This window comes from Balaenoptera ricei, chromosome 8, assembly GCF_028023285.1.
Source record: "Balaenoptera ricei isolate mBalRic1 chromosome 8, mBalRic1.hap2, whole genome shotgun sequence".
In the NCBI taxonomy this organism is placed as follows: domain Eukaryota; kingdom Metazoa; phylum Chordata; class Mammalia; order Artiodactyla; family Balaenopteridae; genus Balaenoptera; species Balaenoptera ricei.
The window spans coordinates 11,193,765-11,205,827 of NC_082646.1; the positions used below are offsets into that span (position 1 = coordinate 11,193,765).

Consider the following 12,063-nt stretch of genomic DNA (forward strand, 5'->3'; position numbering starts at 1 on the left):
ACTGCACGGGCATGGGAAAATTCCTTTTAAAGCTGCCCATCTGGGGATACAAATTGGTACGATCCTCCTGGAGAGCCATTTGGCCTTGTGAGAGTCTTGAAATCCTTCATAACCTTCAACACAGTTAAATGAGAGGGATCCAAAAATTTGTGCAACCAGGATGCCCGTCGCAGTGTTTGTTATGGTAGAAAAAAGTATAATCATCGGACTGCCCAGCAACAAGGCAATAGTTAAATAATGTGCATCCATGAGCTTCACGTGCATTCCGTGAACTATTACGTGGCCACTAAAGGTTGTTTCCAAGAATATATAATGAAACTAGAAAATTCTGTTATTTACATTCAGTGAAAAAGGCAGGATATAAAATTATATATAGTATTATTCAAATTTTATTTAAGAAGATATAAAGAAATCAATGAGGAGGAAAAGTATTAACTTAGGAAACACCCAAAATGTAAAAGTGGTTTCCCTGGGAAGTGAAATGATAGGAAATTAAAAATTTGATTGTACCTTTTTTGTTTTCTAAATTTTCTGTAATAAACATGTGCCCCCTTTCTAATGAGGGGAAACGTTATTAAAAACTAAAAGAGCAGTGAACCAAACGGAGGATTTGCTAAGAGGGCAGCCTTTGGAATCAGAAGGACTTGGGTTCAAGGCCCAACTCTACCCTTTGTACTTGTACAAGCAAGAATGAAGTATTCAAACTCTCTAAGTTCATTTCCTTGTTGGTAAGATGGAGGAAAGTGACAGCACTTATACCAGCTGGCTGTTGCCGGGAACAAAAAAAAAGAAAATGCCTGTAAAGTGCTTGGCATGACGCCTGCCGTGGAGCGAGCCCTTCGTGTGTTTCAGGCAAAGGCTGGTAAGACTTTTGTTCCCGACTCTGCCAATTTCTATTGGTGTAATGCTGAGGTGATGAGACCACAGCCTTTGGAATTAGAGAGGTGTGGCTTCCCATCCTGGCTCTGCCACCTTCTGAGGGAATCACTCAGTCCCTGAACCTTGTTTCCTCGTCCATAAAATGAGTAGATCCCACCGCACTGTTCTGGAGGTGTTATGTAAAACAGCACACACAGGGTGCCTGGGTAAATGCTTGTATACAGTAAGTGCTCGATGTTAGCTATACTCCTGCACAAACTCCTTAGGCAGCCTTCGGTTCCCTCCCGCCAAAAAAATATATTGTATATAACAGAACGCCTGTTAGGATTGAAAGTACTTTGCAAACAGACTAGAAGGGAAGAGTAGAAGCTCCCATGTCCTCTTCAACATTCACAAGCAGCCTTGACCAATGAAGGTTTTGTCTTGGAAATAAATTAAAATCCTTCCTTTAGTCCATTTTCAGATATGAGGATTTTAATTGAGACTCACTAACTGTACAGATACAAGAGGAATTGGACCCTCTTCCTTCCTTCTCTCCTTCCTTCCTTCGCTCAGTCTGTTGGTCCATTCGTTCAACAAATGTTTACTGAACGCCAATTATGCAGCAGGCCCTGCGCTACCTTGTATCAGCAAAGAAGGAGCAAACCAGGGCAGTAAAAAGAGAGACAGGTAACTAAGCCCAGGAACTCTCTTTTGGGAGGCAAAAAGCATCTGTAGAAGGTTAACCTGGCTTCTTTCCAGTGTTTCCCCCTTTTTAAGCCTCCAACTTCCATGAAGAGACAACAGGTTAGAAGGGGATTTGGGGAACCACCCAATGGATCCCTCACCTGGACTCAGGAGTCACTGACAGCATCCTCAATGGACAACACCTGCCCACTCAGAACGGCTGCAGAGAAGACCCCCCCACCTGTCCCGGCGCCCCACACAAGCTCTACTGCCAGGAAAGCACCGGTCTAGCCTTCCCCCTTACACACCGACCAGCTCCAGGGCGCTACCTTTGTGTGACAGTATGCTTCCTCGGAAGTTCAACGTTCTCTTCTCCTGTCTGTGGGTGTCGAACGCCCAGAAGAGGTTCACCACATAGCCATTCACCTGCCAAGAAGCAAGAGCCATGTTACATGAACAGTACACACTCACAGAGCTCACCAGACACTAAAGGAAGATCTTTTCTGTTGTTCCTCGGGTATCTCCCTTCTTACAATGGACGGGCTAGTCCTTTGGATTCTTAAACCAGTTCCATTTGTGCTATCATTGAATACTTATACTCCCTCCCACTTCTAAAAACAAATGTGAGACCATTTATAATACAACATATAGATTCAATGACACAAAAAATTTAATAAATAATGAAAGGACAAGAACCAATTTAAAAAAGGCAGAAAGAAGGGAATTCCCTGGCGGTCCACTGGTTAGGACTCTGAGCTCTCACTGCCGAGGGCTCGGGTTCAATCCCTGGTCAGGGAACTAAGATCCTATGAGCCGCGTGGCACAGCCAAAAAAAAAGGCAGAAAGGATAAAAATTGAAAAGGTAATTAGATTACGGTAACTAAGGATCAATCTTAGCTCAGGTGGTCTTTGCAGTCAAGGCCAAGAGGTCAATACAAAGGGGGCTTGCTTAGATCTCTTTTGTCTAATAGGAGCAAACATATCCATGGGTCAGGAAAGACCCATGAGCTCACAGAAGGATTTGATGTAAAGGTCTTTAAAAATATTGGCCAATGCACCAAATTAAAATGTTTTCAAGAGCAAAGACTATAGAGACAAGGTCTACACAAGGTCATTTCTGGCATCAGCTGTCTCTGAAGCCAAAGGCATGACACAAAACTGTAGTTCAGTCAGTGGCACAGGCTGTTGCTCCCACCACAGCTTCACAGACAGGGAGGGATGTGAGGAGAGACAGACAAGACAGAACCCCATGAAAGGTGTGTGGCCACTTGAGAAACCCAAGGGACACAGATAATCACGGTGAAGCTGGTCAAGCAGATGGACCAAGCAGAGGGGAGGAAGGTGCTAGAAGGGGAGAATATTAGGTGGATCTAAGTGGATATGCTTCCGAGGTATCTGACTCCCTCCTAAGACTCACTCTTGGGAACCTCTGCATTAGCGCTCAGCACCAGGAAATCCAATAAAGCTGAAAATTACAGGGCATACATATTCTGTTAACACCGACTCTTTATTTGCACTGTAGCTGTGAACCATTTAATTATATGGTAAAAAAAGGCACCAGGCTGAGGCAGAATAATTACATGTGAAGACTCAAGTTGTTCTTCGTGGGGGGAGGAACCAACCTAGGTGCGGTATTTTAGCTTCGCTGGATCAAGTCATTCATTTTTCTTAATCTTCCCGTCCTCTGCCGTATTGGTTCCCATGCAAAGTAAAGCCCCACCCAACCGCTGGTTTGAAATTTCCACATTACCTTGATGTCAGTGTGCACGGACAGGGTAAAGCTTAGAGAATTTTCACCATAGCTGTCAATGTGGATGTCTGGGGGTGGGATCACTGAGAACAAAAAAGGGATTCAAAAAGAGAAACCAGGTGATGAAAAGGGAAGAAGGCAGGACTTCACAGTTTTCAACTCAAGAGACAAAGCAATCTTTCAGTGGGGGAAGAAAGGGCATTTCTTTGGCTGCTTCTACTCTTCCCTTTTACCACTGTTGTCCTGAAGCTGAGGTTGGGTCCACAGTTACCTGGTGAACACATAACTATCTTGGCTCGGTCAGCTATCCTGGCAATTAGGTCGAGCAGAAAAGTTCCATTATGTAAATGTCCCTCATTAACCCAGCTTCAGCCTGGTTCTGAAAGGTACAGGGATCACACTGAGAGCCACCTGTATTGGCACCAACAAATTCCCAGAGGGCTCAAGTCCTTTATGAAGGTTGACGGCAAGCTGAATCTTAAGTCCTAACTTGTAAATGCGCGTGTGGCAAAATGGAAAGAATCTGGGCTCTGGAGTCTCACAAACTGGGGTTCAAATTCCTGTTGAGACACTTAGCACCGTGTGACCTGGGGCAAGTTACCTGTCCTCGTTAAGCCTGGAGATGCCCTCTGTACTTCTCAGAGGTGGGAAAATTCACTAAAATAATGCATGTCAAGTACCTGGCACTCAACTACAGTTCCCTTTCTCTCCCGTTCCCACGACAGATTAAAGAGCTGATGTGCCACCGGCATTCTCAAAAAGATCAGAGCTCAAGCTGGGAGCTGAGGGGACGAGGAGAGGGCAGCAGAGAGAAAAGACCTCTCTTGGCTCAAGTGGTGATCATCATGGTGGTCACTGTGAAGGTCTACCCACCAGAAACCTGACAGTGTGCTGCCAGGCATAACCTAAGAGGGCTGGATGCGATCAGTGTCATCAGAAGATACGATTTAAATGGCCACTCGTGTATTAGACTCTCAGCACATATGCCTCTTATACTGGCAAGGCAAGAGAGACTCAAAGGAGTGCCTAAGACTTGGTGGCAAAGAGAGGTATCAAAATCTGGAGGAGTCTCTCCAGATGATCGATGAAAGTGGGCTTGAGGAAAACACAGTAACCAGAAGAAGAAAGGACATTAGGAGTTTCAGGCAGTCAGCTCAGAGCAAAATGTTTCGGGTGCTGCTGTAAAGCTGACCCGGATTATAATCGTGGTGGCTGGGGACAGATCACAATCCTCTCCCAAGTTCCCTCAGCTACAAAATGAGCATAAGAATACTCATAGGGTTGATAAGGATTAAGAGAGATCAGTTCATGTAAAACAACCCGCACGGTGCTTACTACACAAGCAGTGCTCAAAAAATGGTGGCTTTTCTCACTGCTGTTATAACTAATCCACTGCGTTCACCAATGAAGGTGGTGATTCTGGGTGACGCCACCACTGTTCTGTACCCTGTCTTCTTACCTTATTAGGACACGAGGTCACAGACAGATCACAACTCACACTTTTTGACTTGGCACACAGTTGCCTAACACATGCCCTAACCAACACACGTATGAGGAGTTGGGGTTCATCCTCAAACTCATATTAAGGAAGTTTAAGAGAAGCAACCCCCCCACTGAGATTTTCAAATGCAGGTGTGACTTATGACAAGGAATTCAAGGTACTACCTGTTTTTCTGATGACCTTCCAATGTCCCTCCTTTTCAGTATGTAAGGTCAGTCTGTTCTGACTGACTTTGCAGAGGAAAATCATACCACAATCAAAACTCTCGGGGAGTGTGAACTCGGTACACTTTTCCCAATACCCACACACTCCCTGCTCCGCAGACTGGCTGGCTTCACTAAGTTTAGCTGCCCCTGTCCTGATCTCAACGACACCATATTTTACAGGCGACCAGATAGTGACTCTCCATGACCCAGAGCCTACTTCTCACAGGCTCAGATTAAAGTAAAATCCCCCAAGCACGTTCCAGGCGACACTTCTGGCTTTAACACCCGCCAATCCAAAAACGAAAGCCCCAAGCGCCAAAGCTACAATCAGGAAGACGAGCTGGTCCGTCTCCCATAGAGTGCCAGAGCCTTCGTTTCACTTGCTTCAATTCACTCACTCATCCACTATTTCATCAGCTCCTACCCGACACCACCCTCGAGGCACGTGTGCAAGGCAAGGAGCCCCGCGTGGCAAGCAGGTGGTACAGTGGTTCAGGGCACAGGCTCTGGACTCAGGAGATCAGGTTCCAATCCCAGCTCTGTCACTTGACTGACTGCGTGCAAGTGACATAACCTTTCCAGTCCCTTATCTGTTCTTATAGTTGTTCTGAGGGTTCAAAGAGATGAGCTGGTGTATGCAGAGCAGGTCCATGGCAAGTCGTAAGCCATGACTCTGATCAGCTCAAGTGCTAGAAACTACCACCTAAGCATTGTCGGTTGGTGCCCCTGGGGCAGTAACAAGTGTCAGCATGGCACTCTCTTAAAAACACCACAAATAAACATGGACAAGATCATCTTTATCTTGGCTGGGAAGGAAGGACTCCTTCTATTTTGGCTACTGTGCCTGAGAACAAGGGCATGAAGGCCTCTGGAAATCCCTTTGTATGTTTTTATTATAACAAATGCTCAGTTCTAGAAGGAGGAATACCTTCAACAGTCGCCCCAAAAGACTTCGTGTGTAAAGCACTATGGAGACGCCCACAAAAGTGCGTGTGTCGGGGAGAGGGAGGCTGTGTGAAGTTTTCTGATCTCTGCTTCTTCATTTTCCAGTCACACTGAAAGTTATTTCCAAAGGGTTATTCTATCTTCTCTAAATCTGCAGACGCTGGAATCACTTACCTTTTCCTTTTATGGTGGTAATGGATTTAGAATCGCTCCAGTTTCCTATTCCACGACTGGTCACTGCAGCCACCTTTCAAATCAGAGCGCGAATTAGTATGAAATAAAGGCAACATACCACACAGTAAGAATCCCGACTGAGAGGAAGTGGTGAGGCTTTGGCTATAAGGGTGGAAGAAATTATACACAGAGGGATTCAGGAGAGTCAGAGGCCCCAGCCACTGAAATAAGACAGGGAAAGAGACAAAGGGAGGGAACCTGGGTAAAGGGAATTGTGATAGCACTGAAATTATGAGGGAGTCTGTGTATATACTTAATGGTCTCAAAACATGTTTTGCACAAAATCTCTTTTCTACTGAAGATGTTGATAATATATTTCATAAGAACCCCACAATATCATTTTCTAAATGCTACTTATCATAGCTCTGCATCTCCCTGCAGCTAAAAATAAGCAGAAAAGAGGTGGGTGCAAAAGTAATTGGAGCTGGAACATTAGCAGAATATCTGGGTTAAAAGCAGGTAAAGCTGCATTACCATCAATTGTTGGTTATCTGAGCAAAGTCTGATTTCAAGTTCTCTGTGGCCTTGGTTTACGGGACTGAAAGAAATGACAGGCTTCCAGAGCAACAGGTTGGGTACTGAGCACACCACGAGTAAGCATCTCATAAAGGTAGGTACGGAGTTCTCATGAAAGGCCAACCATCTCCCCATGCTCCAAGACCACCTGGACGCCTAAAACGCATGCGAACACTCACTCTGACAGTGTACTGAGCGTTGACCAGTAGGTCCCTTATTTCTGTCAAGTTGCTAAGAGCTCTCTGGGAGGCCCACATCTTGGAACCACTCCTGCTGTACTCGACCTGAAGTGAGGAGAAAAAGAATACTATGGACAGGTAACCAAAGGTCTGGGCATCCCGACATCTTGCAAGGAGGCAGGCGGAGAGAGGGGAAGGCGAGATGCCAAACGCTCCAGAGGATGGATGATTATTTACAAGGCGACAGCAAACCACGCCCTTGTCACACAGAGCATGCCTCTGCTCTACCAGCCCCGGCAGTCTCCTGTGCTCACCCGCGCACAGCCCGCTGCCACAGGGACTTACGATGTACTCCCGAATGAGGCCGTGGCTGTGGGCGGGAGGGGCCCAGCGGCCCACGATCACTCCTTCCACTTCCCTGTGGAGCGACAGCTGGAGGCTCTGAGGGGCGTCTGGCACTGGAAGAGAGGCAATTCAGGGTTAAAATCCATCTGCAGGGCTTCCCTGGTGGCGCAGTGGTTAAGAATCCGCCTGCCAATGCAGGGGACACGGGTTCGAGCCCTGGTCTGGGAAGATCCCACATGCCGCGGAGCAACTAAGCCCGTGTGCCACAATTACTGAGCCTGCGCGTCTGGAGCCTGTGCTCCGCAACAAGAGAGGCCGCGATAATGAGAGGCCCGCGCACCGCGATGAAGAGTGGTCCCCGCTTGCCGCAACTGGAGAAAGCCCTCACACAGAAACGAAGACCCAACACAGCCATAAATAAATGAATAAATGAATAAATAAATAAATAAATAAATAATAAAAAAAAAAACAAACAAAAAACTCTATCTTCTCTCACAAGTTGGAACCCCAAATATATTTAAAAAAAAAAAAAAAAAAAAAAAATCCATCTGCATACTCATCAACTGGAGGAACTTCCCTGAGCTTAAAAACTCGGACAAGAAAGAATCCAGAGCTGGCAGTGGGACCTATCCACTAGAAAGCGCTGTTAGCTGACAGAACACCTTTCCCCTCTTCCAGAATGCAAGACCTGCTTGCATTCATCACACATCTAATGACTGCACATGTCGGACCACGGCTCAGCGAGTCTGACGCAGGCCGGGGGCTCACAAGGGCTGCAGGACAGAATCACTTGGGCGGGCTAAGTCACCACTGGCCCTGGGCTTTGATGCTGAGATCTTAATTGTCAAGGACGGCGTCTGCTGTCCTGAACTCTCGTACAACCAGAGAGCCACTGGCGTGGCTACAAAGAAATAAAACTTACTTTCTCTCTTTTTTTTTGGCCACGCCGCGCAGCATGCAGGATCTTAGTTCCCCAACCAGAGAGCAAACCCATGATCTCTGCAGTGGCAGCCCGGGGTCTTAACCACCGGACCGCCAGGGAAGTCCCAAGACTTACTTTCTAATAGCACAGAACCTCTAAATTCAAATGAAGAGACCCCCTTCAAAGTAGGCTCCTTAATAACTTCAGTGCTGGCATTTCTAAGACCTTTCAGGATCTTCCCTTTTGCGACTGCCTTCAGGGCCCAATTAGAAACCACACAGAAACCAGCTACAGTGCTTTCCAGTCAAACTTCATTTTGACCGCACAGTAGTTATTCATGTTGATAATCCGCTGAAGATGAATATTAAGGGTTGAACTGTAGCACCTCCAACCCCAAATTCAGCTGTTGAAGTCTTAACCCCCAGTACCTCAGAATGTGTATTTGGAAATAAGGTCTTAAAAAAAGTCATTAAGTTAAAATGAGGTCATTGACCCTAACCCAATATGACTGGTGTCCCTATAAGAAGAGGAAATTAGGACACAGACACACACAGAGGGCAGACCACGTGAAGACGGCCGTCTGCACGCCAAGGAGGCCTCAGAATGAAACCAACCCTTGACCTTGGACTCCCAGCCTCCAGAACTGGAAGAAAATAAATGCCTGTGGTTTAAGCCACCCAATCTGGGGTACTTCGTTATGGCAGCAAGTGAATACAGTGAATGTTCATCAACAAGCCATGGCCTGCAAGCCCTTGGAGGGCAGGAACTGTGTCTTATTCATCTGATTCTCCAGTGTCTAACCTAATTCCTGAGCAGTAGTAGGGACTCAGCTACCATCTGTGGAAAGAAGATCAACGAATGGGATATTTCAAAAATGGTTCCACTTAGAGTTTAGCTAAGCTAGCCCATGGTATTGCTGCCTCAGCATCCATTTTGTTTAGACAAATAGGCTAAGGGGGCCTTAAATTGACATGAGCCCCCAAGCAAGCCCTGGATCACAGCCCAAAGAGTCACAAGCAAATGCAAATCCCTAACATGACTTCCCCAAGGGCCCTTGTGATTAAGTCTCTCCACCTCCCAGGACCTTCCCCCTTGTGCTCCTTAGGTAAGACTCCCAAGAAGTTTACCAAAACCCCCCTTTTTTGGTGTGAACTGGCCAATCCAGCCCTAGCCCAGGAACTCCACAGCACTCCACCCACAAATCCTAAAAAAGGCGTGTGCCCCAGGTCCTGCTGCCTGCACCCTGCCTTGACCTCCTGCGTGGCCCCTTGAGGTATGCGTATACCGCCTTCAGAACCTGGGAGTAATAAACTTCTCTATTTCACTTCCCCTGGTGGGCTTTTGCTGACTCTCTGACACTCTCTCTGCTCTACTGAACAAATGTTATTCTAACAAAGTCATAACTCATAGATTCTTTTTTGTTTGTTTTGTTTAGCACTTCCTTAATTTCTTTTTTTTTTTTGAATTGAAGTATAATTTACAATGTTGTTTTAGTTTCAGGTGTACAGCAAAGTGATTCAGTTTTTATATTTATATATATATATATATACTTTTTCAGATTCTTTTCCACTGTATATTGAGCATAGTTCCCTGTACCATACAGTAGGTCCTTGTTGTTTATCTATTTTATATCTAGTAGTGTGTATCTGTTAATCCCAACCTCCTAATGTATCCCTCCCCCTCAATTTCCCTTTGGTAACTATATGTTTGTTTTCTATGTCTGTGAGTCTATTTCTGTTTTGTAAATAAGTTTGTTTGTATCACTTTTCTAGATTCCACATATAAGTGATATCATGTGATATTTGTCTTTCTCTTTCTGACTTACTTCACTTAGTAAGCACTTCCTTACACTCTGGCACTACCAGATGCTCCAGGCTTATCTTGTAGATCTCCTGCCCCAGGCCTGGATTTGACCATTTCTTCAAGGAGCCCTGTGTCCTTTTATTGAAGAAGGCATTAGAAACCTAAATCTGAATGATAGGTATGCTCAAGGCTATTAAAGTTTTTCTGGGCCTTCTCAGCTGACAAAGCAAGGAAAAGTATGTGTGTGTACTAACCTGTGCACATACACATATCTATACATATTTTACGTGTAACCATTTACATGCACATTAAGATAAACATGAGTTCATATTAACATCTCCAAATGTAAACATGGTTCTGATGGCAACTGCAAATGAAAAGTTCACAAAACCTGCGGAGCAAAGATCACGGGAATAAGCACAGTCACCCAATGTCAACTACTGTGAAGGGGGAAGAACTAGGGAACTCTCTATGACCCAAGGGTTTTGGTAAATTTCCTTAAAATGAACCCACAATACTTGTGACAAGTCTCATACGTTAACAGTGATGATCTCCTAAGTACCAAATACTGGGAAATACCTAGAGACGGAAGGTAGAGGTAGAAAGAGGGCAATGGTGGGCAGAAAAACATTATGTGTGGTGATCATTTTGTAATTATAGAAATATCAAATCACTATGTCATACACCTGCAACTAACACGGTGTTGTAGGTCAATTATACTTCAATTAAAAGAAATCGTGTTAAGACATCGAAAACAAACGTATGATTACCAGAGAGAAACGGGGGAGAGGGCTAAATTAGGAATTTGGGATTAACAGATACACACTACAATATATAAAATAAATAAACAACAAGGACCTACTGCACAGCACAGGGAACTATATTCAATATCTTGTAATAACCTATAATGGAAAAGAATCTGAAAAAGAATACATATATATGTGTATAACTGGATCACTTTGCTGTACACCTAAAACAATGTAAATCAACTATACTTCAATAAAAAGAATTGTATTGAAAAAAAAAAAAAAAAAAGTGACATAATAAGAACAACTCAGCCAGGACCATAAAACTTAGCCACGTAGGAAGCACAAGTACTTTTATTCCCACTCTCCTGAGCATCCTGGGAAACTCTCTGAAAATCCCACATAAGGTCCTGTCCCTGCCATAAAAATAAGCTATAGCACTTACATCCTTCTGGAGTCCTCAGGGTCACAAAGTCATTGGTGCTGTGCACCTTGCTCAGACACTGGACCTGGACTTTGACCTGATACGTGGTGTCTGGCTTCAAGACTTTCAATATTGTGTTCGTTTTATTGCTGTGGGTTTCCAGAGTCTTCCATATGCTCTCTCCAACCACCCTGGCCAAGAGAACAAAGATAGCATCACATCAAAGCAGCATGGGGTGGCTGAGATGTCTGAATCCGTCAAAAAAGAGCTGCTCTGTGCACACACAGCGTTTATGGAACATCCAGTGGCAATAAAAACATCATTTTCTCCCACGGCAAAGATGGGACCCACCTGTAGTAGACGTTATACACACAAGAAGCAGAGGGCATTTTCTTGGGCCGCATCCAGGTCAAAGTTACATCCCCAGAGAAGTCAGCTGTCCACTGAAGATTCTGTATTTTGTATACATTTAATTCCTCTAGAGAGAGTAAGGGGAAAAAAGAGAAATTGATATCTTATAAATCTTGGATTTCAAAGGACCCAAGAGGTTCCTTGGTTTCAGGCAGACCTACTGTGATGTGGTCAGGCCACCACCATTATCTTAAGACACCCCAGAAAAAAAAGAGTTCAGACCTTCCTATATAACCTTTCCCAAGGTCTCCTAAATTTCCAAGCATGGCATTTCTCCTTGCATTTCACCTCCTTATCTGCACTGATTTAAGCCTGATTCTCAACAGGGAACGCTACAAATCCAAAGACAATGTCATGGCAGGATCCATTACTGCTATAGATTGAAACGTTTGTGTCCCCCAAAATCCATATGCTGAAACCTCATCCCCCATGTGATGGTATTATGGGGTGGGGCCCTTGGGAAATGATTAGGTCATAAGGATGGAGTCCTTGAAAATGAGATTAGTGTCCTTGTAAAAGAGGCCCGAGAGAGCTCC

General features: G+C 44.9%; 1 protein-coding gene across 3 annotated transcripts in view; it reads right to left on the minus strand.

The window, feature by feature from the left end:
* SORL1 (sortilin related receptor 1) overlaps positions 1-12,063 on the minus strand; it is a 162,648-nt gene that overhangs the window by 17,796 nt on the left and 132,789 nt on the right. For all 3 annotated transcript variants that reach the window (XM_059930177.1, XM_059930176.1, XM_059930178.1), the window contains 7 exons: positions 11,468-11,594; positions 11,138-11,307; positions 7,222-7,334; positions 6,877-6,981; positions 6,122-6,194; positions 3,296-3,378; positions 1,875-1,971 (listed from right to left, as the gene is read on the minus strand). In XM_059930177.1, coding sequence (XP_059786160.1) covers positions 1,875-1,971; positions 3,296-3,378; positions 6,122-6,194; positions 6,877-6,981; positions 7,222-7,334; positions 11,138-11,307; positions 11,468-11,594 — 768 coding nt within the window. The remainder of the gene's footprint in view (positions 1-1,874; positions 1,972-3,295; positions 3,379-6,121; positions 6,195-6,876; positions 6,982-7,221; positions 7,335-11,137; positions 11,308-11,467; positions 11,595-12,063) is intronic.